At 43.5% G+C, this 27900-nt stretch overlaps 1 protein-coding gene across 3 annotated transcripts in view; it reads right to left on the bottom strand.

Annotated features, from left to right (window-relative positions):
- Window positions 1-27900, bottom strand: part of ARHGAP26 (Rho GTPase activating protein 26) — a 494532-nt gene that overhangs the window by 54684 nt on the left and 411948 nt on the right. For all 3 annotated transcript variants that reach the window (XM_060093555.1, XM_060093556.1, XM_060093557.1), the window contains one exon: window positions 16221-16374. In XM_060093555.1, the coding sequence (XP_059949538.1) occupies window positions 16221-16374 (154 nt within the window). The remainder of the gene's footprint in view (window positions 1-16220; window positions 16375-27900) is intronic.

Genomic DNA, 27900 nt, shown 5'->3' with positions numbered 1-27900 from the left:
CCCACCAGGAAGCAAGACGCAGCACCTCAGTACAACCATCCAAAGACACTTCATGTCCTCAAGTATTGTTAAAATGACAACTATGACATTCATCAGGGCAGGTAACTTTTACTGAGCACTTATTACGTGCTAAAAGCCACACTTAGTGCTTTATGTGAAATATTTAATTCTCAGAACAACCGTATGAGGTAGACACTATTATTATTCCTATCAAACAGACGAGGCTTACAGACGTCAAGTAACTTCTTCATGGCAACACAGCTCATAGGCAGTAAAGTCAGGACATGAACTCAAGCCTGTCCCAGAGCCTATGCTCTTAACACTGTGACAGCCTGAATAATGAAAACCTGACTTGTACCGAGGACTTAGTGAGATGACATGGAAGAGGGGTCACATCACACACCACTTACGAGAAACTCCTAACACTTCCTTTGAGATAGTTCTGTTCCCCCAAAGCTCCCCACCCAACTGACAACGCCCTCATCTCTCTTCTCTCGTCTCTCCCCAGCCTCCAAAACTCTCAACCTGGACGCCCTGCTCAACAAAGCCAAAGCCTGCCCTGAGGAGTCCTGACCCCACTTCCAGATTTGCAAAGACGCACACTCCAGTCTCTCAGCTACCACATGGAGCAAAGGGAGCCCCGAGATGAAGCACGGGAATGCAGTCCAGAAAGGATCACATTCTCTCCATAGAAAAGGGAATGTCTTTAGAGGTGGTGAAACACAGGGCAACTCATCTGAGCAGAGACAACATCTTCTTTCTCTTCTTTACTACAAATCCTTTTTTTTTTAAAGATTTATTTATTATTTCTTTATTAGGCTGCGTCGGGTCTTAGCTGTGGCACGCGGGATCTTCATTGAGGCATGTGGGCTCTTTGTTGCGGCACATGGACTTCTCTTTAGTTGTGGCGTGCGGTTTTTCTCTTCTCTAGTTGTGGCACGCAGGCTCCAGGGCACGTGGGCTCTCTAGTTGAGGCGCACGAGCTCAGTAGTTGTGGAGTGCGGGTTTAGTTGCCCCGTGGCATGTGGGATCTTAGTTCCCCGACCGGGGATCGAACTAGCATCCCCTGTATTGCATGGCGGATTCTTTACCACTGGACCACCAGGGAAGTCCCCTTTACTGCAAATTCTTGTATTTCTCGATGAACCTTGAGTAAAGCTAAGCCTGAGGCTGCAGCAGGACACATCCAGGGTTCTGCTGGAAATCGCAATGCTCTGCTGTTTTGGGGGCCCTGCATACTGATTACATATTCATATTCTAGAGGAGGGTCTTGGGTTTCTGCTGAACATTTTGAACACAGAGACCCAATTCTTCCCAAGCGGTGCCAAGTTCAGTGGGTTACACGGTGAACTTGCTTGTACTAGGTGCACCAAAAGTGAGGAATAAGGAGGGAAGCCGGCTCGGACTGTGCTTTGCCAGGAGCATTCAGGTCACTGCTGACAGAGCTCTCGATGGCCTGATTCAGAGCAAGCTGTATTCAAAGTATCAACTCAGCTCAGGTTCTATTAAGCCTCCCTTTGTATCACCACTGGAATTGGTTACTGAACCACACCTTGAAAAGGATAAACTCCAGGAGTTGACATTTGTGGAAGTGGAAGAAAAGCCTGGAAAAATCAGCTGACTTTGCAAAGGAAAATACTGCAAGAAGAGTTTCTTTCTTTGCAATGATGAACCAGGGTGCTTGCTTGTGGACATATCACCTAATTGACTCACGCTGAAATTAAAGGCAGAATTAATAACTGGCTTGTGAGGCAGAGGGAATTTAACGTAGAATTTCCTTTTAGACAAAGAACCAGAAAAAAGAGCCCTCACCCCTCTATAGAGATTTAGGTGTTGCATGAAACTTTACTAGCAAAACTTCTCTTGACCCACAGCAAGGCATAGTCTCTTTTTACTTATTTTTCCTGGCTACTCTGATTCAGAGTTTAAAGAACTACTAATTCTCAAGAACTTTCCTTTTCCACATAAGATCAGAAAACAATCCTTCAAAGTATGAATTAAATTTCAATTTAACAGTATATTTGGTGTAGGGCTTTACACAAGAAATTGTTACAGGTTTTTGAACAAGTATTAGTAAACTGTTAGTTTGGGGGGAAGAAGAAAAGTACAATTGTCCTAATGAGAAATCCTCTTGTTAGGTGTGGAAAAAAATTTTAAAGTGTTAACAGATTCAAATGATCAAATTCTGACTTTTCATTTCTTTCAATATTTTTTTTCTCTCTACATCATTCTTATGCTCCAAATTTTAAATTCTGAGGCATCTAAAATGTTAGATCCATAGTGGAAAAAAACAAAACAAAACAATTGGGAAGGATACCATTTTCTTTCATAAGCCCAATGCTTGAAAATAGGCAGAGTCTGAGAGGTAGAAAGTCTCCCAGGTAACAGAATAAAAAGGTTGGGTCACAAAACCAGAACTCCTCCTCCCCCGCTCTCAGTAAACTGGACCAAGGCAGACAAGGAAGTTACAAACTTAAAGCAGATCTAGAAGAGATTATTGGAAACCCTGCCTATACAACGTAAATTGCAAAGGCACTTCATTCAACCATAAATATTTTTGAATGAATGACCAGACCACTCACAACTTAAAATCTGTCTCTCATTGGCAGCAATGTTCCCCTCATGTCCATAGATCTGATTTCCCCCATGTGGACTATCAGAGATTTGAGGGGAAAGTATTGTTCAGTCTCTTTCCTAGTGCCTGGAACGGTGCCTTAAACAGAAGGTATTTATTATGTGTTTGCTGGCTGCCTAGGAAGGGACTGTCCATCAGATCTGGCTGATTCTGGAGGCTGATGTTGGTGGGGTCTCCAGGCGCAGGTAGGCTACACTGGCAAATATTCAACTGGTGGTGCCATACTCCAAGAGGACACATAAAGCAGAGTGAAGTCTCTGTCCCTGAGATTTAAGAAAGGGTAGAAGCTCGAGCAAAAGCAGTCAGTGGGGTTCCTCTGCTAATAATTATTTGAATTGCAGCCTTCACTTGGGACAGTGCTGGGTCTAACTGCTGTCTGTGATGATCACCTTGGCTCTGTCGGTCACTAACACGTGGACCTTGTCTACTGGATTAGTGTGTCCGGGAGTCCCATGATTCCACTTCTTAATTCTTGATCTTCTGCCAGTTTATTTTCACTGTGACAATTGCACATCATAAGTACCCCCACAGGATGACTCAGGGCATATTTCCTCTAATTCCACTTTCACACAAAGGGTCAAGAGAAGAATGGGAAAGAGGATGTGTGTGTGTGAGGGGGTGGGGGGCTGTTTCTCCCCCAGAGGAAGCAGGGAGCTACATGGCGCTCCTACTACCACGTCTGTGCTGTAAGGTACGGTGTATGGAAACTAGGGGTGAGGGTGTAGGCTTCTTCCAAGACAGAGTTGAAGCCAACACACTTATTGGAAGATCAGAAATCTCTCCTGTGCTTCAGCTTTGGATTTCCCAACTTGCAAGCAGTATTCTTCAAGTCTAAATGCTGAAGTTAGTGGGCTTTAATCATCCCTCTCAGTGCTGTCTGACTTGATACAATGACAGCCTTGGCAATTTCCTTCTCCCATTCCTTCCTCGGTGCCGCTATCCTTAAATTCTAATCTGCCTATTTTACCTGTTTAAATCGTCTAAGGCTTTGAGTACAGTGGTGAACAAAATAGACTGAACAGGGCTTTCCAACTTGGTCAAAACCCAAGATGATTTCTCTCCTATGTCACTGCTTTAGTCACCAAAAAACCAAACAAAACACCTATTTTTAGTGTGTCTAATCACAAACAGTTATCGCTTCCTCTACTCTTATAATAGAAGCTTAAAAGAATGATAAAATTACTACATTGTTCCTTTTTCATTAGCAGGAAGCATGTGATCTTACTATCCAGAAACTGGGGAATGGACAGTGACAAACACAGGTGATTTAGGCCATGTGTCTGAGGTTACCAGAGCAACTGCTAATTATTATGGAGTAACTCTAGCATACCTCCATAAAGGTCAGGAGTTAAGGTTTTTCCATTATATATTCTGCTTTAAAATGGGGCTTTTAAAGGAAATTGGGTAGATGGCAGATGGAGAATGACAGATGAAGATCAGGTGAAAGAACTATATATAGCTCAAGAAAATTGAACTACTTAAATTTCACAATGTTGGCTGAGAGGATGGGAGAGGAGTTCATGAGTAGCTAGCTGACTTTCTTGTTTCCTAAGTTAGGGCTTCCTAATTTAATAAGAAATCTGAAATCAGTCCAGACGTAGAGGTCTAACTGGATCCACTCTACTTAGCTCCCTGAGACAAATTTCCTCTACTGTCCTACAAGAGTTACCATTTGCTAAACTGACCTGGAGTCCTGGACAGACCAGCTTGGAGTGGAGGAGTCACCTGGCCACTGAATGGATGATTCGAATAGCATTCATTTCATTTAAAACATACCAAAAGCATCACCTTTCTGTAGGACCCTTATTCTTCAATCAAATAGCAGGCATCTCACTCAGATCATTAGTTACTGAGGATACAACAAATGTTAAAGGTTAAAAAAGAGAATTGTTTCTCACAAAGATGTACTCCACAAATTTAAGAGAATAAATAAAAGAACAGCAATTTCAAAAATGAGTAAATCTATTTTAACTGAGTTTTCAAAACGGAAAAATCCATGCATGTGCTTGTAAAAAAAATTGCAAAACAATAAAAGGGTAATATTGAAAAATCAGTATCCCTTCCAGCACAAGCCACTGTCTGATCTGCCTTCATTAGAGAAAGTCACACTGATTCATTCTCCTGTATCTTTCCAGAAATATTACAAACAGGTACACACATCTGTCTGTGTATATACTCCTGGATTCTTATATGTAAGTAGGATCACACAATGCACACTAACGGTTTTGAAAAGTAGCTGCATGTCAAATTACCTAGGAAGTTTAAGAAACATACCAAACCTCAGATCCCACCCCAGATCAATGAACTCTGAGGCTCCAGGGAAGGGGCCTGCACATTGGAATTTCTCATTTTAGGCTCCCTGGGTGCTGCTAATGTGCAGCTTGGGCTGAGAACCACAGCTGCACACTACCCTACACCATGCTCTTTCCCTTCACGCTCCATACCTGCACATACAGAATTCCTCTGCTGTACTGGGTAGCAGTCTACATTACGATCTATTTAGGCAGCCCTTTACTGATGGTTATCCATTCTGGCCCCACTCTTTGGCTTTTATACATGGCACCACACTATACCTCTGTGCTGGACAGCATCCACTCTCCATCCACCCTCCTCTCTGGGAGCTAACCAGCATGGATTTCATCAACAGGGTTTCCTGTTGGGTTCACCAATGGGGAGCTCTGGCAGGAGATGAGCAGGAGGAAGGAGAGAGCCAAGGTATTTATTCCCTTGTCTCCCTTTCTGAGAGGTCACCTCCACTTGGCTGAGTCCCTTGACCAAAGGTCCTTTCCAGGTGCCCACTTGATAGAACTCTCTCCCCTTCTGGGTTCTGGTAACCACTTTCTACTCACGTCCCTTTGGCCTAAGGATCGTAATTAGTTGGCAGCTACTAGCCCTGGTAGTGTTCTAAGTCTTGTGATTCTCTTGCTCCCACCTCTTTGTAAATAAATTCTCCTTGAGTTATGCTATTTTCATTGTACTGATGTTTCCTCTTAGGAGTCTAATATGTCAACCCTGGATGGGTATTTTGCCTTTATTTCTTTGTGGACAATACTGTCTTGGTTCCCTCTGAGAACATGGCTTCTTCAAAAAGGGCAACAAGTGGTAATAAGGTTACCTTAAAGCAGCTATTTTATCCCTTTTTCTGAGCATTTTTGACAACAGCCAAGGAACAGCCCCATCACCTCTTCAGTGTGTTAGGAGTACTGGAAGAAATACTGAAGCAATGGCTTAGGGAGAACCTCACCGCTTCCTTCAGAAGGAAGCTGATAGGCACTGGAAGAGAACCAGCTAGAACAAAGGCAGTGGATGACTAAGATGCAGCATTTCAGGATGATTTTTTTTCCAGAAATGACTTTTTGCCATAATGCCAGTCACATTTATATAGAGTCGCAGGCTGGAAAGCAATTCCTGAGGCTAAATTATCCCTCAGTGAGAACTCAGGATTGTAATTACGTTACAGTCTAATTAGTATAGTTCCAACTGGCTCCACCCAATGGAGAAACAATAGGGTAGATGCTTGACAAGACTCTCGAGAGTAAACACCTAAACCTGATGACTCTGAGCAAAGAGCTTGAAGCCTGACTTGTAAAAGGAGTGCTTCTACTGATTTCCGTGTATTTGATTATTTGTCATTGATTTAGTATTAGTTCTTTTATTTTAAAATTATTATCTCAATGTTTTTAATCTGGTTGCTTTGTGTCACACCAGGACCAAATAAATAAACAAAAATAAACACTGACTGTCTATCTACTGCTACAACTGAAAGGAATCAACACTAGGGGCTTGTTCACTGGTCATGGTGGGGGCAGTCTAAGAGCCAATGATGATAAGGTAATAAAAAGAATTATAGTAGCAACCAATTTTTATTGACCACTTACTATGTACTAAGCCATTTACTAAGTGTTATGCAGGGATAGTTCACCTGATCCTCACAAAAACCTTGAAGGTAGGTATTATTATTATTACCATTTCAAAGAAGAGGTTTAACTCAGAGAGGGCAAATAACTTGCCCAAGTTTACACAGGATATAGCAGAGCTAAGGTTTCACTGCCCAGGCCACATGGGTTTTTCCCTACACCGGACCCCAAGGCTCACTGATGCTTTGTACGTGATATAACCCATTATGTTATGACATAGCCCATTCCAGTCTTCAGATAGCTATTTGTGGCCATATATCTATTATGAATGAAATCGCTATTCTTTTGAAGGATCTCTGCCATAATAATACCATCCATTATAAGAAATGCATTTTCCCCCTCAAAAATAGAGTATTTTAGAATAGCAGTTCCTAAACTGTGGGATCCTGTGTTAAGAGGCTGAAGAGAAGCACTGTAAAACCATCTTCTGTGGTCAAATACATTTAGGAAATGCAGCATAAGACATGCCCCTTGGGAGATTCACAATGGACATATTAAAGGCACAGAAGTCCTCTTGTCAAGAATCGGTTGAACTTTGTCCAACTCCATTCTTTCCACCTGTCTCCCATTCCTGCCTCAGTTTGGGGAATGCTGACCCAGAAGTCTCACGTCTTTTGTACATGCTGATGCTGACCCACCACTTTCAGTATCACATACCCTGAGATCTCTTCTTCTGTCAATGCAAGGGTCTTGACTTTCTCATGTTACACACATAGTACGTGCTCAATAAAAATATCTATTGGCTTGATTAATTGATGTACTCACCCTCTCTTGATTTACGACCAAAAGGCAAGCATTTGCAAAGCAGCTGGTTGGCTTCCTTGGTGAGCTGTACAAGTATAGCACTGGTGAACTAACTGGGTTCCCCTGAGGGCCAAGGGCAGGGTGCTCTTAAGCTCCAGTACTGTTATCACTGCAGGGACAATCAAAGTGCCAGCGATGACACACCACGGTTCTCAGACTTGATCATGTGTCAGAATGACCTGCAGGGCTTGTTAAAACACAGATTGCTGGGCTCCTCCTCCAGAGTTGTTGACCCAATAAGTCTGGGTGGGGCCTGAGAACATGCATTTCTAACAAGCTCCCAGGTGACACCAATGATGCTGGTCACAGGGCCACACTCTGGCAAACACTGTGCTGAGCTAACACTCTGCCCTGAAAGAGCAGCATGCAGAGACCAAAGCAGACTACAGTACATGGTTTTCTATATTCTTAATGCAGAGAAGGCATTAAAAATAAGACCCCAAGGCTGCTTCCAACTAGAAATGTGTTCCTAGCTAAGGAAGCATCTGCTTTCCAGACTGACTAAAAAGGTTTAAAAAGCAGTACTTGAACTCTAATATGATTTTAATTTACCCAATTTAGGATCTGGATCAACCAATAAGATTCCTCCAAATTATATACACAGGGAGGGAGACAAACAATCCCAGATCTAACCCAAAGGGAGAAAAACGGCCTTTCAGAGTTCCTTCCAAGTCCACTTACAGGCATAATAGTGCTGAAAACCATGCAAAATCTTAAGCCTATTTCCTTCCCTAAAGACACTACCAAAAACTGGAGATTTAAAATGCCTAACACCTACTTACACATATAAAATGCAGCTAAATCCAGAATGAAATTCGTTCGTTCATATGTTTAATTAAACCCCAAGGCTTCAGCATCTATTCCATGTCATGGCAAATGGGGGGAACTGTTTAAGATTATTTGGTAAGATTAATTAGTTTACAGAAGAAAATGCAGACCCTTTATATGATTTTAGCTCATAAAGGAGAGAAGAAAACAATCTGTGTGAAGGAGAACATTGTTCCATTTGTGACTTCCACTCTGCTGGAAAACGGGGATGCTGGCTGAGCCCTGGAATGATGTCCAGTCCCCGCCTCCTCCCATACCCCCTCTGCTGACAGGCTGGAGAGATCCAAGCCCATGGACAGCCCTGGTGCTTGGGAAAGAAATCCTGCTGGGTCATGAAGTGTGAGGCCTGCCTCGATCGATTTTTCTGTGGAAAAAAGAAGAACCGCTAATAACCAAACACATTTATCCAATAAAAATCGGATGGGTCACCAGGCAGGAATCTCCACCCTCAACCGAGGGAAGCCAGCTGGGCTCCTGACTGGCCCAGAATATCTTGGCTGGGGAATGGGAAAAGCTGACAGGAGGCCTCTCAGGAAACAAGAATGTGGGTCATGTCAGTGACGAATCTCTGAAAATGTCAAGGGACGCTGGCCTGGTACTTGGAAGAGCTGTGGCCATGGTGGCCCCAGGAGCCTGAGACGTAAGAGGGAAGGTTCTGGGCTTGTCCAAGAGACAACCACGACCAAGCAGGCTGGAGCCACCGTGGGGGTGGTGAGGAGTAATAAGAAAAGGCAAATGACTCCTTGTGAAAATCATTATGCTTTTGAGCTATTTTTCAAGGTGGGGAATGCCACCGAATTTTCAGGCAAAACTGTCTGAAGAGACCTTTTCTGCTTGGAGGTAGGTGAGAAACAGTATCCTCAATCTAACAGGAAAGATCCTCTTCCCACAGCAAACTGACTCAACCACAGAGGAAAATGTCCTCTTTCAAATCCCTGCATCCCAAAGAATGACAAAATAAAGATCACTGGAGCAAAATCATAGCTGCCTGTTTGGGTGTAACTCTTTTGGCATAAAATAGCACTTAGATGGTAAAATTACTTTAAAAAATATGCCATTAGTTATAAGCTGTCTAATGCCTCTTATTCCTTTAGTGATTCATTTGGTCCCAATAAATAACAGCTAGGCATGCAGCTTATCAGGTACCCCATGGGATGTGGAGGTTCTCACATGTCTCAGGAACAGGCTTGCCTACCCCAGCTAGTCTAGGTCTAAGGTGGGGCAGCACCTGACTCTACAGTAGAAGTCCCCTCCTTTTCACTGATACTCAAAGACTGACCTGACAGAGAGCTCCAGGCTACCAAGATAGGAAGCCTGTGCGGAGAGATGAGCAGAACAGCCTGGGACATCTCTCTGCACCCAAAAAATACACACCAGGGTTGACGGAATAGAGGGAGAGAAAAGATGGTGTGGAACAGGGCCTCTGAGTCATTACCGGTAACTGCCATTCACAGTGCTGTACATGTAAATGATATGACAAAAGGTGATCTCATTTAACTGTCACAACACATTTTTGTGGAGGGTATGATGACCCATTTTACAGATGAAGAAATGGAGGCACAAAGTCCTAAAGTAACTTGCCTCCTTCCCCTCCAAATCTGTACCTCCTTCATTCTATGTTGGTTTTCTCCACAGAACTTCTCAACATTTGATATTTGAGATACTGATGTTACCTTCCTAGAATATAAAATCAATGAGAACAGAAACTCTAATCTTTCTATCACTCTATCTTCAGCACTCAGAATAACACCTGGCCCACAGTCAGTGTTCAACAATATTTGTTGAGTGAATTTTGACTGAATAAGCAAAACAGAAGTAAAATTTTAGAGATCTCTCTCCAGGCAAGCTTTCCCCAGGTTTCAGATGAGAGCCGCTGAATCAAATGCAACAGGAGCCAACAGGGCTTCAGAGAAACAACTCTGCCTGGAAGCAGGCCTTGTTTATCCTCTGAATTCCAGGCACTGTTCTCTTGCCGCCTCTCACTGGCCACTAAAACCAGAGAGGATGGTTGACTCTGGCAGAATTTGAAGGCGTCTGGCATGCACACATCTTTTAGGTAACCAGAAATAACTTGGAAATGCATGTGTGTGTGTGTTAAGTGGAAAGGATGAGGAAAATTAGCTTTATTGATGGGGCTACTGGGCAGTGAGTTATTTTTTAGGGGTGGGGACCACTTAGGCAGAGAGAACTCCAAGGCTGGGTTCCTCCATTGCTGGAATCATCCCCTGCTCTCCTGGCCTTCTTTCAATCCTAACAAGCCCCTCCATCCCTACCCCAGCGGTTTGAAAAAAGCATTCCCCTAGTCAGTTTTAATTTGGGGGAATTACTGCAGTATCTTAAGTCCCTAGTGGGATGTTCCCTGACTTCGTTCTCAGCATTTGTTTACTTCCTCCTTAAAAATCACTATCTCCCAGAAAAGCGGTGGCAAGAGGCCATCTCTGTTGGTCACTGGGAGAGGAGAGAGTGACTTATTTCTGCAGTCCTTTGTAAGCACCCAGTGAATGACCTCTGTTCTTAGAGACAGGTCAGCCCCACTCCTTCCACCACCGGGAGCGAGCACTGGGCACGTTCAGGGGCATGTTCAGGGCCAAGGAAGAGCACCAGCCAGTCGATGTTGGTGCCAGGATTAAAACCTAGGGCTTCCTGCTTTCCATGCCTCAGCCATCAGCTATGGGTTTTGTTTTGTTTCTGAACTTCTTAGAATCTCATTTATGAGTCATTTTCTTTCAAAGAAGATTCTGAAAATGGAAAGGCTAATCTCCACATGCCACTATGCTACAGTGAGAGTCTTCCATACCTGACCCAGGCAGCCCAGTGCCATCCCAAGGAAGTTGCCCATGACTCTGACTTGTGTTAACTATTGCTGAAAAAACTGGCCTAAATTCAGTGGCTTAAAACAACCACAATGTATTATTTTTCATGAATCTGTGGGGGTAATTGGGCAGCTTTTCTGTTGGTCTTTCCTGGACTCACTCATGTGGCTGCATTAGCTGACTGGTCGCCTGGGCACTGGGCTTGGCTGGGACAGCGGGCTTCCTCTCTCTAACAGTGCTTCATCCTCAAGGAGGCTAGGCTGTACTTTTTACGTGGTGGCTGGGTTCCAAGAGGAGATGGGAGGCTGCAAGGCCTTGCGGCCTGGGCTTGGAAGTCATATAATGATCAAATCAAGTCAGAGGGTAAAGGCCGGCCTAGATTCAAGGACTCCACCTCTTAATGGGAGGGGCTGCAAAGATTCTTTGGCCGTATTTAATTTATCACAGGCCTTGGAGACAGAAAAGAGTGAAGTGGGCTCGTAAGAAGAGAGTGACTAAAGAGTATCATCTGTTACCAAGCAACATATGAATTTAGTGTGGCCAAATCTTTTAACTTTTCAGAAGAAGCTGGAAATCTAGATTTAAAAAAAATTACTAATAGACTACTTTTTAGAGCAGTTTTAGGTTTACAGAAAAATTGCTCAAAATAACTTAGAGTTTTCATATAACTCTCCCCTTTCCCTAAGTTTCCCCTATTATTAACACCTTTCATTAGTGTGGTACGTTTATTGCCACTGATGAACCAATACTGATACATTATTATTATTGCTATTATTATTAACTATTAACTAAAGTCCACAGTTTACATTAGGATTCACTCTTTCTTTTCTATGAGTTTTATGGGTTTTGACAAATTCATAATGTCTTGTATTATGCATTTAGTAATATCTACTATTAGGATATCATACAGAAGAGTATCACTGTCCTAAAAATGCTCTGTGTCCTTCCTGCCCAGTAATCTTTCTACTGATTCTATAGTTTTGCCTTTTCCAGAATGTCATATAGTTGGTATCATACCATACTGTAGTCTTTTCAGAGTGGCTTTTTTCTCTTAGCAGTATGCATTTATTGTTCATCCATGTCTTTTCATGACTTGATAGCTCATTTCCTTATATCACCAAATAATATTCCATTGTCTGGACGTGCCACAGTTTGATTATCCATTCACTTGCTGAAGAACAACTTGGTTGCTTCCAACTTTTGGCAATTATGAATAAAGCTGCTATGTACATTTGTGGGCAGGATTTCGTGGGCCTAAGCTTTCAACTCATTTGTATAAACACCTAAGAGTGTGATCACTTGATCTTTTTTTGTTTGTTTGTTTGTTTTTGCAGTACGCAGGCCTCTCACTATTGTGGCCTCTCCCGTTGCGGAGCACAGGCTCCGGACGCGCAGGCTCAGCGGCCATGGCTCACGGGCCCAGCCACTCCGTGGCATGTGGGATCCACCCAGACCGGGGCACGAACCCGTGTCCCCTGCATTGGCAGGCGGACTCCCAACCACTGCGCCACCAGGGAAGCCCCTTTGCTCAGCTTTTAACCGGGTGGTTGTTTACTTACTGTTGAATTTTAAGAGTTCTTTATATATTTAGTATACTGGTCCTTTGTCAGATAACGTGTTTTGCAAATACTTTCTCCTAGTCTGTGGCTTGGCTTTTCATTCTCTTAATAATGTCGTTCCCAGAGCAGAAGCTTTTAGCCTAAATGAAGTCCAACTTACCAATTTTTTATTTCATGGATTATGCTTTTGGTGTTGTCCTTAAACAGTCATTGCCAAACCCAAAGACACCTAGATTTTCTCCTATGTTGTCTTCTAGAAATTTTATAGTTTTGCATTTTACATTTAGGTCTATGATCCATCTTGAGTTAATTTTTGTGAATGCTGTAAGGTCGTGTCTAAATTCATTATTTTGTGTGTGTGTGTGTGTGTGTGTGTGTGTGTGTGTGTGTATGTCTAGTGCTTCCAGCATGAAATCTGGACTTTTGTGTGAAGTGACCTGATCTTAATGGTTGGTTCAAACTTTGTTTGTTTGTTTGTTTGGTGGTTGTGGTGGGGGAAGAATTAAGTTCCCCTTCCCCCAACACACACGTCTGTAGACTGTTTTTCTCCATCCTGGATTATCTCTGCCTCTCTCATCCCCTTACCTGAAATGCTCTTCATCCACCCATATCATCTTACCTGGTGCCCACCTCACATTTCATCTACACCACTTTTCCCGACACTGACTGGTTTGTGTACCTAACAGATACCCAGTTAAGAGTTGTTGAACTCTAAATGCACTTATGAGCTCTAAGCCCCATTTAGCACTGCCATTTACCACCATCTTTCCTCCTCAGCCAGAGTGTAAACTCCCGGGGAGGCCAGGAATCCTCTTTTTCTCCTTTACCCCAGGTAGCTCAGCAGAGGTCTGAGCATAAACCAGGTCAGCAATATTTGCTGATCATTTTAGATGAGCTAAACTTTGGTCTCGGCTCACCAAGTGTCCTTTGATCTTTAGGAGAGACAGCTACCTCAAGAGGTCCAGCTGAGGACCTGCCAAAGATAGGATCCCTGCAGCCTTGCCCTGGCAAGCCTGAAATGGTGGCATCTCTGATTCTGATGCCTGATTTAGCATTATGTCCACATAAACAAGAGGATCCTCATCTCCTTGGAGAATTAGAAATGATTTACAAAGGAGACAGAAAAATGTGGCCTCCAAAGTACCAAGGGATGCTGAGTCACAAACAAGTTTCTTTCATTATGATTGTTATGTGGTCAGAAGGATCATTCCAGTCATTATGAAAACAATGAAAAACAAATGAATGAAATAAAAAGACCGGACAGTTTTCTGGTGACTGGTTTCCCCACGTTGTGCCTAATTTACAGTCAAGGTAACGGTAATCCCCCACCCCTCAACTCGGTCTTGTGTTTTCATCTGCGTCATTAAGTGTCCCCATTCAAGGAGCTCTGTGCACCTCCAAGTGAACAATGATGGAAGGAATGAAAGGGTCCAGGACCGAGGCTGAGACCCAAGTGGTCTCGGCTGGTTGCAACTGAGTCCAAGCACCATGGCAGAGGGTGCCTCAGAATTCACTGACTCAGGGAAGTATTGTGGCTTCCATTTGCCGGGATGACCTCTCATCCATCTGTCGGTGGTCCAATCCCAGGCCAGGCCAATCCCAGGCAGAAAAAATCTGGCAGGCACAAACTGGGCAACAACATCTCCTGGCCCTGGGTTTCAGAAATGGGTGGAGAACCAGCTGCAGAGTGTGTAGGGCTGCTGGCATGGCCCTCATCAGGTCCGTGGCAAACGCTGATGTCAGCACTGCTTCCACCTCAAGAGCAGCCCTCCTGGAGCTCAAGACTTCCAGGTATCAGTTAGCTATTCACTCGGCTTGGAAGACAACAGTCTTGCGAGAAACACACCCACATTCCTACCTCCCATCCTCCACCAGAGGCAAACAAGTGGACTGTTCCTGGCCTCATCCTCCCTTCCTTGGGAAAGCCCCCCCAAACATACACCAGGTAGGGATGTGTCTGGTGGATGGCGTGAAGCAGGCAAAGTGACCCCCAGTGTTTCATGTAAAACAAATCACATCTAGATAACTGAAAAAAAAAAAAAAAAAAAATCCCAAGCCCCCTCCTCCATGACCTGTTTAAAAGACCTAACCCCCCATTTCCACATAGCTGCCAAAGCAGCCTCTTTGGACACACCGTACTCAGTGGTGACTTGGGGGGCTCCCAGCCCCCAGCAGCTGAAAACAAAGATTAAAGACCACTAGTTCATGCCGCCGGCTAAAATCAGGGAGTGTTAAGCAACCTGGGCTAGAAATTCAACCTTGCTCATTCTGAGCAACAAATAACTTCAGCAACTGCAAGGAAAACGGCTCTAGGAGTACCCGAGAGAGCCATCCATCAAGGAAGGGAGGCTCCACAGGCAAGTCTGGCCGTGGAGAACCAGAAAGGACTCACTGCCCACAAGCTGAACAAGTTAAATTATTTTGAGCATTTGAGGCTAGTTCTTGGTAAAAAAACCCAACACATCATCTACCTGATAACAGGTAATTACATTTTTTTGAATATCAAGGTAGGACTTAAAGCTGCCAACAATTAAAAAGAGACCTGATTTTCTCAATGTACAATTCCATCTTACACTGTTGCTGCATTTTCTAAGTGCCTCATATCCATTTTAGAGTCATTTTTCCTTCCAAACCTTAATATCCCTTAGTCCCTTCTAAGGCAAAAATTGTTAGACCCATTTTGCAGATCTGTAACTATGTTAGCAAGATAGAATGGCGGAGCGTGATCATGCAACCACAGCAAGGAGAGGGGCAGGAAAAGGTTCTGACATCCTGGGGCCTCACCAAGAGAAACAACTGTCCTGAAGGCAATTTGTGGCTGAACCTCAAACTATTTTCACCAGAGAAAAGCAAAGTCAACTCTGTTCTTCCTGAGTCTTATACAACTGTGGCTGGAGAGTCCAGCTGTTTTGTCATGCCCTCATATTCTTTATGCAAAGGCTCTAGTGGAGAAGACTTATGGGGTGGTCTGAAGAAGCAGGCTAAGTAATGTGGGATGTAACCACAAAAGAGAACTTTCTGGCCCAAGCAGAGTAGATCTAGTTTCCATGGAGGGTTGGACAACCAACCTCAAAACTGCCTGTCTCAGCTGTAGGGTGCTCAACACCCAAGAATGAAGCAACAGAGGTTCTTCTCCTTTAGAGAATTTGCTCTGTGATCACGGTCATGCTAAGGTTTGAGGAGTTTAAGACTCAAAGAGCACCTGGGAGCTATTTTCTCTGGAAGTGGACACAGAGAGAGCACGGAACATACTCAACACAGTCAGGGAGAAGGGAAATTGTGACAACACAAATGAGTGAAGCAGACTTAGCTACAAATCTACTGAGCTACTACAGTGCCCGGATGTTTGTAAAACTAAAAGAAATTGCTTTTCATGCCCAGCAGCCAGCACAGGCAATGAGTCATCACCAAAGCCATCTCAGCAGGATGGTAAATCAAACATCACCAAGGCCAAGAAGCAGTATGTTAAGAATAATGATTCCCCTTTGAGATGATGATGCTTAAAAAATCCAAAACAAACTTAGCCAAGCTTCCAAGTCGAGGGAGAAGGTTTAAATCAGGTTCATGGGACAATACTCAAAGTCAGATGGGGCCAGACAGCACATTCTGGGCAGAATGGCTGACCAAGGGCGCCCTGTGGCCAGCAGCCAGACGTCATACTTACAGTGAGTTGGGCCGGGTGGGTTTGAGCACATCCAGGTCTGGGTCACTGGAGTTCATGTTGGGCTGTAAGCTGCTGCTAGAATTAAGGATGCTGTTTGCGTTTGATGAGACGACAGATTCCAAACTGGAGTCGATGAGGCTGTTTCTCTGTTCCTCTGGGGGAAGGAAAAGCCACAAACTCCATATTAATATTATTCCATAGGGAGAGTCTGCTCCTACCTATACAAAAGTTTACAAATAAAGAGATCAGATGGAGCTCTCTGGTGCCAACGAAGCTACGAAAAGGACATAGGAAAGGATAAGAATTACAAGTGGGAAAGGAAGAGCCCAAGAGTAACAGGTGACTTGAAACTTTAGAGCAAAACTCCGTCCTCCGCTTGACAGGACACATCTCCCTTGACAGACAGGACACATCTCCCCTTTCATATGACCAGTCTTTTCCTAAGAGTGGCCCCACCACTGCACCATGAATTGTGTCTTCTTTGGACTGGCAGATGGTCAGAACAGAGAGAGCCTTCAAAGCCCCCTTGAAATCAATCATATCCTCTTGGTTTGGTTACATTCACCCTTTATTCTAAAACTCCTGCCCCCAGCATGGTCTCACTTGCCTAAGCCATGTCCTACCTTTGACCCTATAGTTCCATGCCATAAAATATCTACTCTTTGGACATCCACTTCCTTATGGCTCTGCAGTCTAAACCCCTGACCACTCCCCAGATAGACTCTCCTGGGTTGCTTCTAGCTCCAAGTATTTGATGTGGAGCTTCCAGTTAGTTCTTTGATCAATAGATCTGTAAGGACTACAGAGTAGTCTGCATATACAAAACTGAGTCCATGTTCCAAGCCGTCACATTAGTGCTTGGAGAATATTACTAAGTCAGAAGGGAGAAAACCTGAGTTCCTACCCCTGACTGGCTGTATGGAGTCAGGGAATATTCCTTGACTCTCTGTCTCTTGGTTAATGCAGCTATAAAATGGAGGGCCTCCCTGGTGGCGCAGTGGTTGAGAGTCCGCCTGCCGATGCAGGGGATACGGGTTCGTGCCCCGGTCTGGGAGGATCCCATATGCCGCGGAGCGGCTGGGCCCGTGAGCCGTGGCCGCTGGGCCTGCGCATCCGGAGCCTGTGCTCCGCAACGGGAGAGGCCACAACAGTGAGAGGCCCGCATACCGCAAAAAAAAAAAAAAAAAAAAAAAAATGGGGAGCATGAGAAAGGCCTTACACAGCTCGGGGGGCTGTCATGAGGATCAAGTGGGATCACATGCAAGAATGCGTTTTGTAAACTTCAGAACCTTGCTCAAAGAAAAGAACTTTCTGTTTCTTCACATCTTTAAAAACTTGGAACCATGCACTGAAAAAAACACTTTGGGGATGATTTAGCCAAATGGCATGGGCACCGCTGCTGCAGCGAAACATTAGAGACATACAATGTCATTCTTGTTCCACATTCCTTACAGATACACCATGTTGGAATCAACTGATGTTTTGGGCAATAAGTTTCTGTATCAAGAAATGTCATGTCTGGGTTAATCCTCACTGGACCTTTCTGAAATGAGCTAGAGGTATACCATATCTCTAAGAAGAAGACTAGGCTCACTGATATGGTAGTTTAGAGGTCAACAAGTGAACTCAGCTCTCTTAAAGCAATAAAAGGGGTGAGGTCATGATAAAAAATACTCTTCCCTTGCACTACTCATGTATGTAAAAATATGCTTATGAAATGATGTTAGAGTAATCTTCACATTAGGTACACACATACAGAAACACACAAACACACATGTATACACCAATACCACCTAGTATCTTGGCAAATTCTCAATGCCATGTTTGAAGCCCTACAGAACACTTAAAAACCCCGTGAGGCTTATGGGAGATTCCTGAACTCTAATTAGATTTTGAAAAAAGTAGATTATTGATTCCTGAGGTTTAGAACTATTCATATTTCAAAAGCTTGAGTTCCAAAGAGAAACAACAAAGAAAGAGAAATCGAAAGAGTTACATTGAGCCAAGATGTAGGAGGACTAACAGGGCCTGCAAATGGGTACTTGCTACCAGGGAAAAAAACAACTCTAAATTACATAATTAGAGGATCACTGAGGGAATGGACATGCCATTTATCAGTATGAATCAGTATAAGTAAAATTTTCCTTTGCACAAAATACTCATTATCAAGACTCCTGAAAAAGTGTGAGGAGCCCAAGACTACCTTCATTCCAAGGGGAGTAAAGATGACACTTCTTTGGGGCTCAGTGGAGACGTATTCTGCTTCATATGGGAGGAGAGATGAAGAAGAGTTTTATTAACTCTGGTTTGAGGCCAAGTTTGCAGGACATAATAATCTGAATTCATAGGAAATAGGAGAGTATAACTAAAGCTCATATTTCTCTGTGATTACACTTACTTGTCCATGAGAGGGTTATAATTCTATGAATTAAAAATAATGTCATACTAAAAGAATATTAGCTTTTCTAAAATATTATCAGGACTTTTTTTTTTCTGCCTTACTATGCATTAGAAAAACAGAGTATCTGAAATGAAACCTTCTTCGATTTTCATTTTTTCAATAATTATTTATTGAGCTCCTCCTGGGTACCAAACCCTGCCCCCAGACAGCAGACTCTGACACTAATTCGTTGGTATTTTAATCAGATGTATACTAGAGTATTGATTAACTTGCACATATTCACTTGTTCATATGTCTACCTTTCTCAGTAGACTATAAGCAACCTAAGATTGGGCATGTGACAGACAACACTTTGAAATCACAATTAAAAAAAACGTTATATAAAGATGCTTTGCTTTATAAAATATTTTATCAGAATCCTAATGCTCATAAAAAGATCTGATTCTAAAAAATGGACTTAGGTAAAAGTTTTAAGAACATATCTCCCGTTACAGTATTATAGACTGGGTCTCTCCATGAGCTAATGAGGAAGGCTGTAGCATGTGGAACATGATATTTGTTTGTTTCTTTTCTTGTTTACTTTTTAAAAATTTTATATTGGGGTATAGTTGATTTACAATGTTGTGTTAGTTTCGGGTGCACAGCAAAGTGAGTCAGTTATACATATACCTATATCTATTCTTTTTCAGATTCTTTTCCCACGTAGGTTATTACAGAATATTAAGTAGAGTTCCCTGTGCTATACAGTGGGCCCCTGTCAATTATCTATTTTATGTATAGTAGTGTGTGTTAATCCCAAACTCCCGTAAACCCACAACAGAACGAGGATATGGGTGGATAATGAGGACTCGACTCTCCCTGGACTGGCAAAGTCAATAGAATAAAAGAGATGGCTACACCCAAACTGAGCCTGAGGATTTCTGTTATTCATTTACTGGAGGACACAGAATTCTTTTTTAAAAAAATAAATTCTTTTTGAGATTATATTTTGACTTATATTTAGATATCTAGGACCTGTCACATATGGTGTAACCTACAACAAAACAACAACAAAAACAAAATATCAGGGAAAGGAGTTTTTTTGTCCAAAGAGAAAATGCCAAAAAATTAATCATAATATTTCATAGTTTTGCAGACAAGATAGCCAAATATGCATCCTAAGATGCACACTCTTTACTGATCTCCCTCAATGGGCCATATGATAAGGAAATCTGGAAACCTGGCACTCTCTGACTACAAGATCACTACAGTTTTCTTTGACAGGAGACCTCACATAATGAGACTGAGAGCTTCTAAGCAGACAGATGTCTAAGCTGAAACGCTGACGATCCTTCCTGATGGTGAGCAGGAAGGTGATTATTCCAGAGAAGGAGTGGGGAGTAAAATCAATAGCAAATCAAATGTTTAGTGGTTAAGGCAAACTATACTACAACAAATTCTAAAGCATCTGCAATCAATTAAGAAATAAAGAGAAAATGATTCAGTAATGTCACTCAAAACAGGAGGGCTTTTGTCAGGTGGGCAAATGAATACTTGCTCCTGACAGAAAAATAGAATGAGAACAGGCAGCCTAAAAGATTTTTTTTTTTTTTAATGAACCAAATCATTCAAATACAGAGCTGGACTTCTCTGAGTCACTGATGATTCAAACCAGCTCTGGCATCTGCATCAGAAGGTATAAGAAGGACCGATGGCAATTACATTGCTGAGGAAAAAAAAAATTACGAGCTAGTGGGCTGAAAAAGGAAAACAACAACCAGCTATGAGTCAAATCGACAAGATCAAATGGCCAAAACAGAAAGAATGCCCCCAATGCAAGAGTCTTCTGGAACTGGTTGAAGGCAGTGAGAATGCTTGCTTTCCTCAGGCATGTTTGTCCACAAGAATCTCTCTTCATATTAGTCACAGAAAACAAGAGCCCAGAAACAAAGAAATGATAAAATAAAAGCCCAAACAATTGTAAACATGCATGGGTAACATGTTGGATGTTTTCATGAACATGTGCTCTCCAAGGAGTGACAAACTGGATGTGGACTTGGTGCTTAAAAACGCACACTACTGAAGGGCAGGGCCACGTGTGCCCTCACAGACTACATCAAGCATCCATGACGATGACTGGTGAGTTAGTGTCAGCTCATACATTCCTGGTGCCCAGGCCATGCACAGTAGAGATTAAAGGTCCACAACAGTCATGGCATACATAATAAGCATAAATAAGGCAACACAAACCATCAGAATGTATTCTGTTAGCACACAGGAGGCAGTTTTGTGTGACTGAATTTTTCAGGTGCTTCGGGCAGGGACCACTAATGTCCTTGAAACCAAAGTACTAGTTACAGTGGGCAGAGTCTGTGTTTTTTGTACAAATCAGGAGCGGAAAAACATGAGTATGCAACCAAATCACTGCAACTATAAAAAGCAACCACAGAATAATTTTGGTGATATTGTTCTTGTTCTGTGGGTTGCCATGGAAATCTGGGAGCTAAGCTCCTTCACTTTCCATATTTACCAAGTGATTCCCGCTCGCTCTGATGACAAGCGTGCCACATACAAGACGCAGGGTCTCTTGATCACAGAACTCAGAGGCGAGGCCAGGAATGCACATGCAGAGCCCAGCCAAATCCGCCTGGCTCAGCAGGCCTGAACACGTCTGGCCCACTGAATACTCAGAGCTGGAGGGTAAATAGGAAACACAGACCTTCGTCGCCACTTTGAGGGAGGTTTCTCACCACGCACAGAAGTCTGTCATCATAGAGGCTGATATCTCAGCTTTCCATGAGGTCTCAGACTAGCTGTCAGAAAGAGGGAAGGCGACTGATCTTTAACAGCAGCTCCTGACGCCTCACAGAGCCCAAAGGAGGGAACTCACTCTCCACATGATCAAACAGGAAGAAAAGGGAATCGCAAGACAGATGGAGATTCTGCAGAGACCCAGGGCGTTACACCAAAAATATTAAAAGCAAAACGTTTTGCAAAAGCAAAACGCCCAGAGGCTTTCCCGGGCTATGGTGGAGCGAGAGGTGTACTTTCTCCTGCTTGTTAAAGTTTTGCAATGAAGCCTGTAATGTATCATCTTGACAAGACAATGATAATAGCATAGCAGCTTAATGAATTTTGCAATAAAAAATGAGTGCACAGCAATTTCTGAGTTTACCATCTCTGGGAAACACCCAAGTACACAGGAAGCTTGGAATCAGACTTTCTAAAGCAATTTTTCTCCTCTGTAGCTTTTGCTCCTGATAAGAGTGGCATGCCAAGCCCCACTAAAATCTGAGCTGGTCTGATTTCATGCTGACCCAGCCTCAGTCCCTACGATAAAAATAATCTTAAGAAGTAGTTTGGGCAGCATATTTGAAAATAGGTTGGGCAATGTTTTAAAAAATAATCTTAAAATGTAGTCGGGGCAATGATGGACTAAACAGGAAGGTGATAAGTGAAAAATGTGGTCAATGTTGTTTGGACCCTAGATGCAGGACATGATATCACAACTTCTGGCAGGTTGTCTTCAGCAAAACCACCACTGATTTTGGTCCCCTGTGGACTGACTGACATTCTCTCCCCATGGTGCACATAATAACCCTCTGCTTTGCAAAGGGAAAGAATGTCAATGAAAATGGAGTGCACGAGAGAATGGGGAAGTCATTGTGGCTGGCCCAGGATGGAAGGGATTCACAGGGATGAGACATGGAGGTACAGTGGGGAGCCTCTCCTGAAACAGCATTTCAAAAACCACAGCGTAGGAACGCACCTCTAATTAACAGCTGGACAGGGAACTGAATGGTCACAGTTAAGCAGACACTCTGCTACTCACAACATAGCCCTCTTTCTTCCCTGAGAACTTACTTTTCAGGAGGGACACTCTCCCTTTAGTCTATGGTTCCCCGGTATCTGAGGAAGCCCACATACAGACTGCTTACACCACTGCTCATGAGAAAGAAGAAAATGATATATTTACTTATTTTTATGCCATGACTCATTGCAAAATGGGTTTGAGATAGTAAATGAAGTGTATGGTTGGAGAGTTTTGTTTTTATCATGTAAAAATTAGGCAATACATAATAACTATGCATTCCTCTCCAACTGAAAAGTACAGAATAGCATACAAATATCCTAGATATATTCTGGTGTGTAGAAGGCCAGCTGTTTTTCTATATGTGGAAACAGACACATATTTTTTCTTTTAACAAGGTGGGATTACATAATGCCTAATGCTACAATACGTGTTTCACATAGTGATAATGCCAGAGATGAGAGGCTGGAATATGCTCTTTTTTATTTAATGATCTACCTTGAACTTTTTTCCTGCCATGAGCTTTCCACGGCATCATTTTTTAAGGGCCACATCAACTATGCGGTTCTCACTCACACATGGCAACCATACATAATTAAGATAAGAACCACATTACACCTTACAGTCTGTGTGACAACAGGAATCCCTGTGGATAAACATGCCATCTGCCAAAACAAACAGGTGTGTCCAGAGCGCCCAGGATCTGCAGAGGCAACCTGAGAAAAGACACATGCTGCAGCTTTGATGGCTCCGAGAGAGGTATTATATAAAGCTCTGAACAGTATGGATTCCCAGTTATTTTTCAGCAAGGAAGACACACATGTTAAGTACATGAGCTGAATTCTCAACCTCTCCCTGGGCCTGTCTGGGAGAGGGTCCAGGATGAATTAACTGAACTAAAAGAATTAATCAGAGCGATAATCCCAGCTGCCAGTTAACAAGATCCATGTAAAATAAAGCCCAAGAATCCATTCCCACCCCACCAAGGCTGTACAACTCATCCCAGGCTGCTGAAGTACTGGCACTCCAGCATCAAATGGACTCCCTCTGGGGCCAGGGAGACTTTGCATTACCCTCACATATGGGCCTCTCCTTTGGACTCTGCAGGCTCCAGAGGGGGAATATTTTCTTAGTCAAACATAAAGTAAGACTATAGCCTGATGATAATCATCGTAATCTGAGCTAACATTTATTAGGTGCTGAGTATGTTCTAGGCCCACTGTCAAGTACTTTACATGCACTGGCTCACTTAATCACGGTAATTTCCCTCCAAGGAAGCTAGTATTAGTGATTGATTTTACAGATGAACAAATGGAGGTTCAGAAATGAAAAGTAATGGACTCTAGGTCTCAGAGCTGGTAGGTGATAGAGATGGCATTGAAAAAAAGCATTGGAACTACAGAGCCTCTGCTTCCAACCACCATCAGGCTGCCCCAAACCCCAACAGAGAGTCTAAGAGACACTCTGCTAATGACAGAAGACAAGCAACCTTGACCATCCCTCCCTCCCCCAAGCCAGTGTTTCTCTAACTTTAGCTGGCATCAGCATCACCAGGCTGCTTTTAAAATTACAGAGGCCTGGGGCTTCCCTGGTGGCGCAGTGGTTGAGAGTCCACCTGCCAATGCAGGAGACGCGGGTTCGTGCCTGGTCCGGGAAGATCCCACATGCCGCGGAGCGGCTAGGCCCGTGAGCCATGGCCGCTGAGCCTGCGCGTCCGGAGCCTGTGCTCCGCAACGGGAGAGGCCACAACAGTGAGAGGCCCGCGTACCGCAAAAAAAAAAAAAAAAAAAAAAAAAAAATTACAGAGGCCTGAGCTCCAGGCATGACCTGATTCAGAATGTACTGGGGAGGAGACCAGGCATCTGTATCTTTCAACAAGCTCCTTACATGATTCTAATGCACACCCAAGTCTAAGAACCACACTTCCCAGAAACATAGTTTAACACCTTGGGACAGGTATACTTTGGAGATATTTTGGGTTTGGTTCCAGACCACTGCAATAAAGCAAATATTGCAACAAGGCAAGTCACATGAATTTTTGGGTTTCCCAGTGCGTATAAAAGTTCACCCTACACTGTTGTCTATTTAAAGTATGTGATAGCACTATGTCTAAAACAACAATATACACACTTTAATTACAAAAAACTTTATTGACAAAAAAAACTAACCATCACCTGACATCGCAGTGTTGCCACAAACCTTCAATTTGAGGAAAGCGCAGTATCTGCGAAGTGCAATAAAGCAAAGTGCAATAAAAAGAGGTATGCCTGTGTTAAGTATTAAAAATTCAGGACAAAATAAGTGATAAGTGTCACCTTGCAACCTTTTGGAAGAAATCTTAAGAAGTACAAGACCTGGGTGCTTGGTTCCCTCTAATCCTCTGGCTCTACCTTCTGCAGTTGCCTGGAAGAAGTATAGCTTTCACCTAGACATACCAGTCCAATCTCTGCTGCATGATGTATCTGCGTGTTAACTTGGAGATTAAACAGTAATCTCCTTTGCTACCATTCATCTGGCAGCACAGTTGAAAAACCTCCTTCCATCTGTTCTAAAGTGATCACAAACGAGATGACTGCCTTGGCCCAGCATATTAAGTGACTGTTGAATGCACACTGCTCGCTGCAGAGCTGGGGTGACGTGGTGGTGGGGGTCGTCGTGTGGCTGCTGCTTGCCACCACACGTATTGAGGAACCCATTCAATATGGTTCAGCTGCCTCCGTGGCAACGCTGGACTCTGGGACAGATGGTTTTTATTGCTTCCTTAACTCAGTCTAGCAAGGTTTTCACTTCAGCAGCTCAAGAACTGACAACATGGCATGGGGAAGGGGCATGACTTGGGTACAAATCCCTTCTCTGCCGTTCGCTAGCTGTGTGACTGCTTAACCCTTCGAGCCCTGGTTTACTTGTTTGTAAAATGTGGATGATGAGAACCTACCTCATGGGGTGATTACCAATTATAAGCATGAGATGAGATAACACTGGGAAAAGGAAAAAGCCACCTGGAGACGACTCCACTACCACTCTCAGATTAAAGTGGACGAGTCGTACAGAGGTGCCTGGGCACACAACTGGTCTACCCACACAGAATGAAAAACTCCTTCTGGAAAATAAAACACATATCAGTGAGCATCAACTAACATGCCAGATACTTCCATGACAATCTGAGGCCAGAGTGTTGGCACAGATTCACTTCTAAGAGATAAGAATGGGCTCCAACTTCTGCACAGGGCAGGGGCACTGCAGCGAGGTGAAGGGCAAACGTGTGCTGGTGGGAAGCACCCAAGGGAACTACTCTGGGAGTTCTGGGCTCATCAAGCATGTCAACTAGGGGCTGAAGAGAGGGCTGACCCATGGATCACAGAACAAATATTAAACTGCAAGTATGCCAATGAGGAAAAACATAAGTGAACTCAAAAGAGAGTAGGTACAGAGACATAATAGGAAATGAGGTTCTGACAGTATCATATGAAGTCTGAAGGTAGAAGAGAGGTACATGGAGATATTGTGTAGGTGTACGCGTTTGTGTGTGTGTGTGTGTGTGTTCTCATAGGTGCGATCCCTGTAACAACGTATGTACTCTGTGGCAAAAATCTGAAGAAAGGTAAGGTCATGTGAAACCTGGAGAGGGGTCACAACGAACCCAGAGTGCACAACGTGAAATCGACAGATGAATGGCGAGTGTTCACAGTGATATAAACAGCTAACGGACAACATCTGAACCCAGTTCCAGTTGGGCAGACAAAGGAATCTTGAGTTTGTGTGTTTAGGTTAAGAAGGAGGATCTGAGCCAGTCAGAAATTTAGAGCAAGCTCTGTGGACTCCAAACTGTAGTACGTATTCCACAGGTGGACACACAACAATTCTAAGGTCAAATGTGGATGAACATGTTTTAGTTGAACAGTTTCATATTTATTTTCATGTATATTAGAGAGTAATACAGTAAGATAATAAAATTCACGTTGTAGAAATTTTACTGAGTAGGACGAGGCCGTGTAAAGAAGTGAGCTGCTTTTAAATTGATTTATATAAATATATTAAACAAACAACAGTGCAAAAGTTATGTGGTTGTAGCCCAAAGAGCGAATGAAGGCCTATGTAAATGATTCAAGTTTGGGAAGTACAGAGTTAGGTATGGAAAGAGGCCTTCATCTGAAAAACATCACTGTATGGAAATACAGCATTTTTTTTTCCCCCCACAAATTACCTGCAGAGTCTTCCCCAGCATTTTAACTCCAAAGAGTAAACTCAGTGAAGTGCTTTGATAGTCGTCTATTTTTGTCCATAGACCAGACAAAGGGGAGGGTTCGTGTGTGAAAACAGTACACTGTGACCTGCTCATCTAACAGTGGTGAGTGGCTGCACTGCAACCTAGGAGGGGCGAGAGCTGGCAGGACCTTCCAGCTCCTGCTCCTATGGTGCCTTTCCAGGCCAGCCTGGACATTACTCTAATTTCCCAGGAAAATAAGGGTTTCTAAAATCAACTCTAAAAAGTATATGTATACACGCACCCCTATGTGCTTTTCAATGAACATGTTTCTCCAGAGAAAGGGAGGAAAGTTGAGCACCCCACAAATATCTGCGCATATGGAGATTCCAGCCCCATTTCCAGGGAGCGTCTCCTCGTGTTCAGAGAGAAGATGTAGTGCTTCACTGTCTTCCCATCTCCCATCCTCCTGTCCCCTGTGTGCAGACAGGGACGGCTTGATCTGCAGCTTAGGCACGTCTGCTTTCACACAGCCTTAACTTTCACCTGCTGCCTCGTGTGATAAAATTAATCTTGGGCAAGGATCTAATTGATTTTCTCCTAATCACCATCTTCTTTCTTACATGCTCCCAGAATATGCTTTAAGACCTGATCCAGAGCTGCCTCTGTTTCCATCTAACCATAAACTTGGCACTATTTCAAGCTTAGAGGAATTTACCAATATCGTCTGATCTGTCCTGATCTGCACTGTACATTGCTTAGTACAAAACCTTAGGTGACCATGGCTGTCGTGGAAACATGAGAAGCATCTCACCCCACAGCTCGATGCTGTGTTTGTGGCAGATGTGGGTGAGGCCAGGCCTGTTCCAAGTGTTCTCTGTTACAGACCACAGCAAGAACGACCCCAGCCAGATACTTAAGGGGAACACAGGCTATTGTTCGATGGGTCAAAGCCCTAAAACTGTGCGTATCTGCTGTCCCAGAAATTCTTCCAGGAATTGATCATAAGGAAATAATCATGAATATGAACAGATTTAGCTATGAGGATGATTAGAGTGGCTTTACTCATGAAAGCAACACACCTGAAACAACCTCAGTGGTTGCACCAATGTGCAGCCATATTATGGGATATGACGACCTCTTTAAAAACAGTGATCCTGGGCCTCCCTGGTGGCGCAGTGGTTGAGAGTCCGCCTGCCGATGCAGGGGATACGGGTTCGTGCCCCGGTCTGGGAGGATCCCATATGCCGCGGAGCGGCTGGGCCCGTGAGCCATGGCCGCTGGG

The sequence above is a fragment of the Mesoplodon densirostris genome, chromosome 3 (assembly GCF_025265405.1).
Source record: "Mesoplodon densirostris isolate mMesDen1 chromosome 3, mMesDen1 primary haplotype, whole genome shotgun sequence".
Taxonomy (NCBI): Eukaryota; Metazoa; Chordata; class Mammalia; order Artiodactyla; family Ziphiidae; genus Mesoplodon; species Mesoplodon densirostris.
Note: the sequence above shows the minus strand (reverse complement) of the source record. Positions and strands in the feature narration are given on the sequence as shown.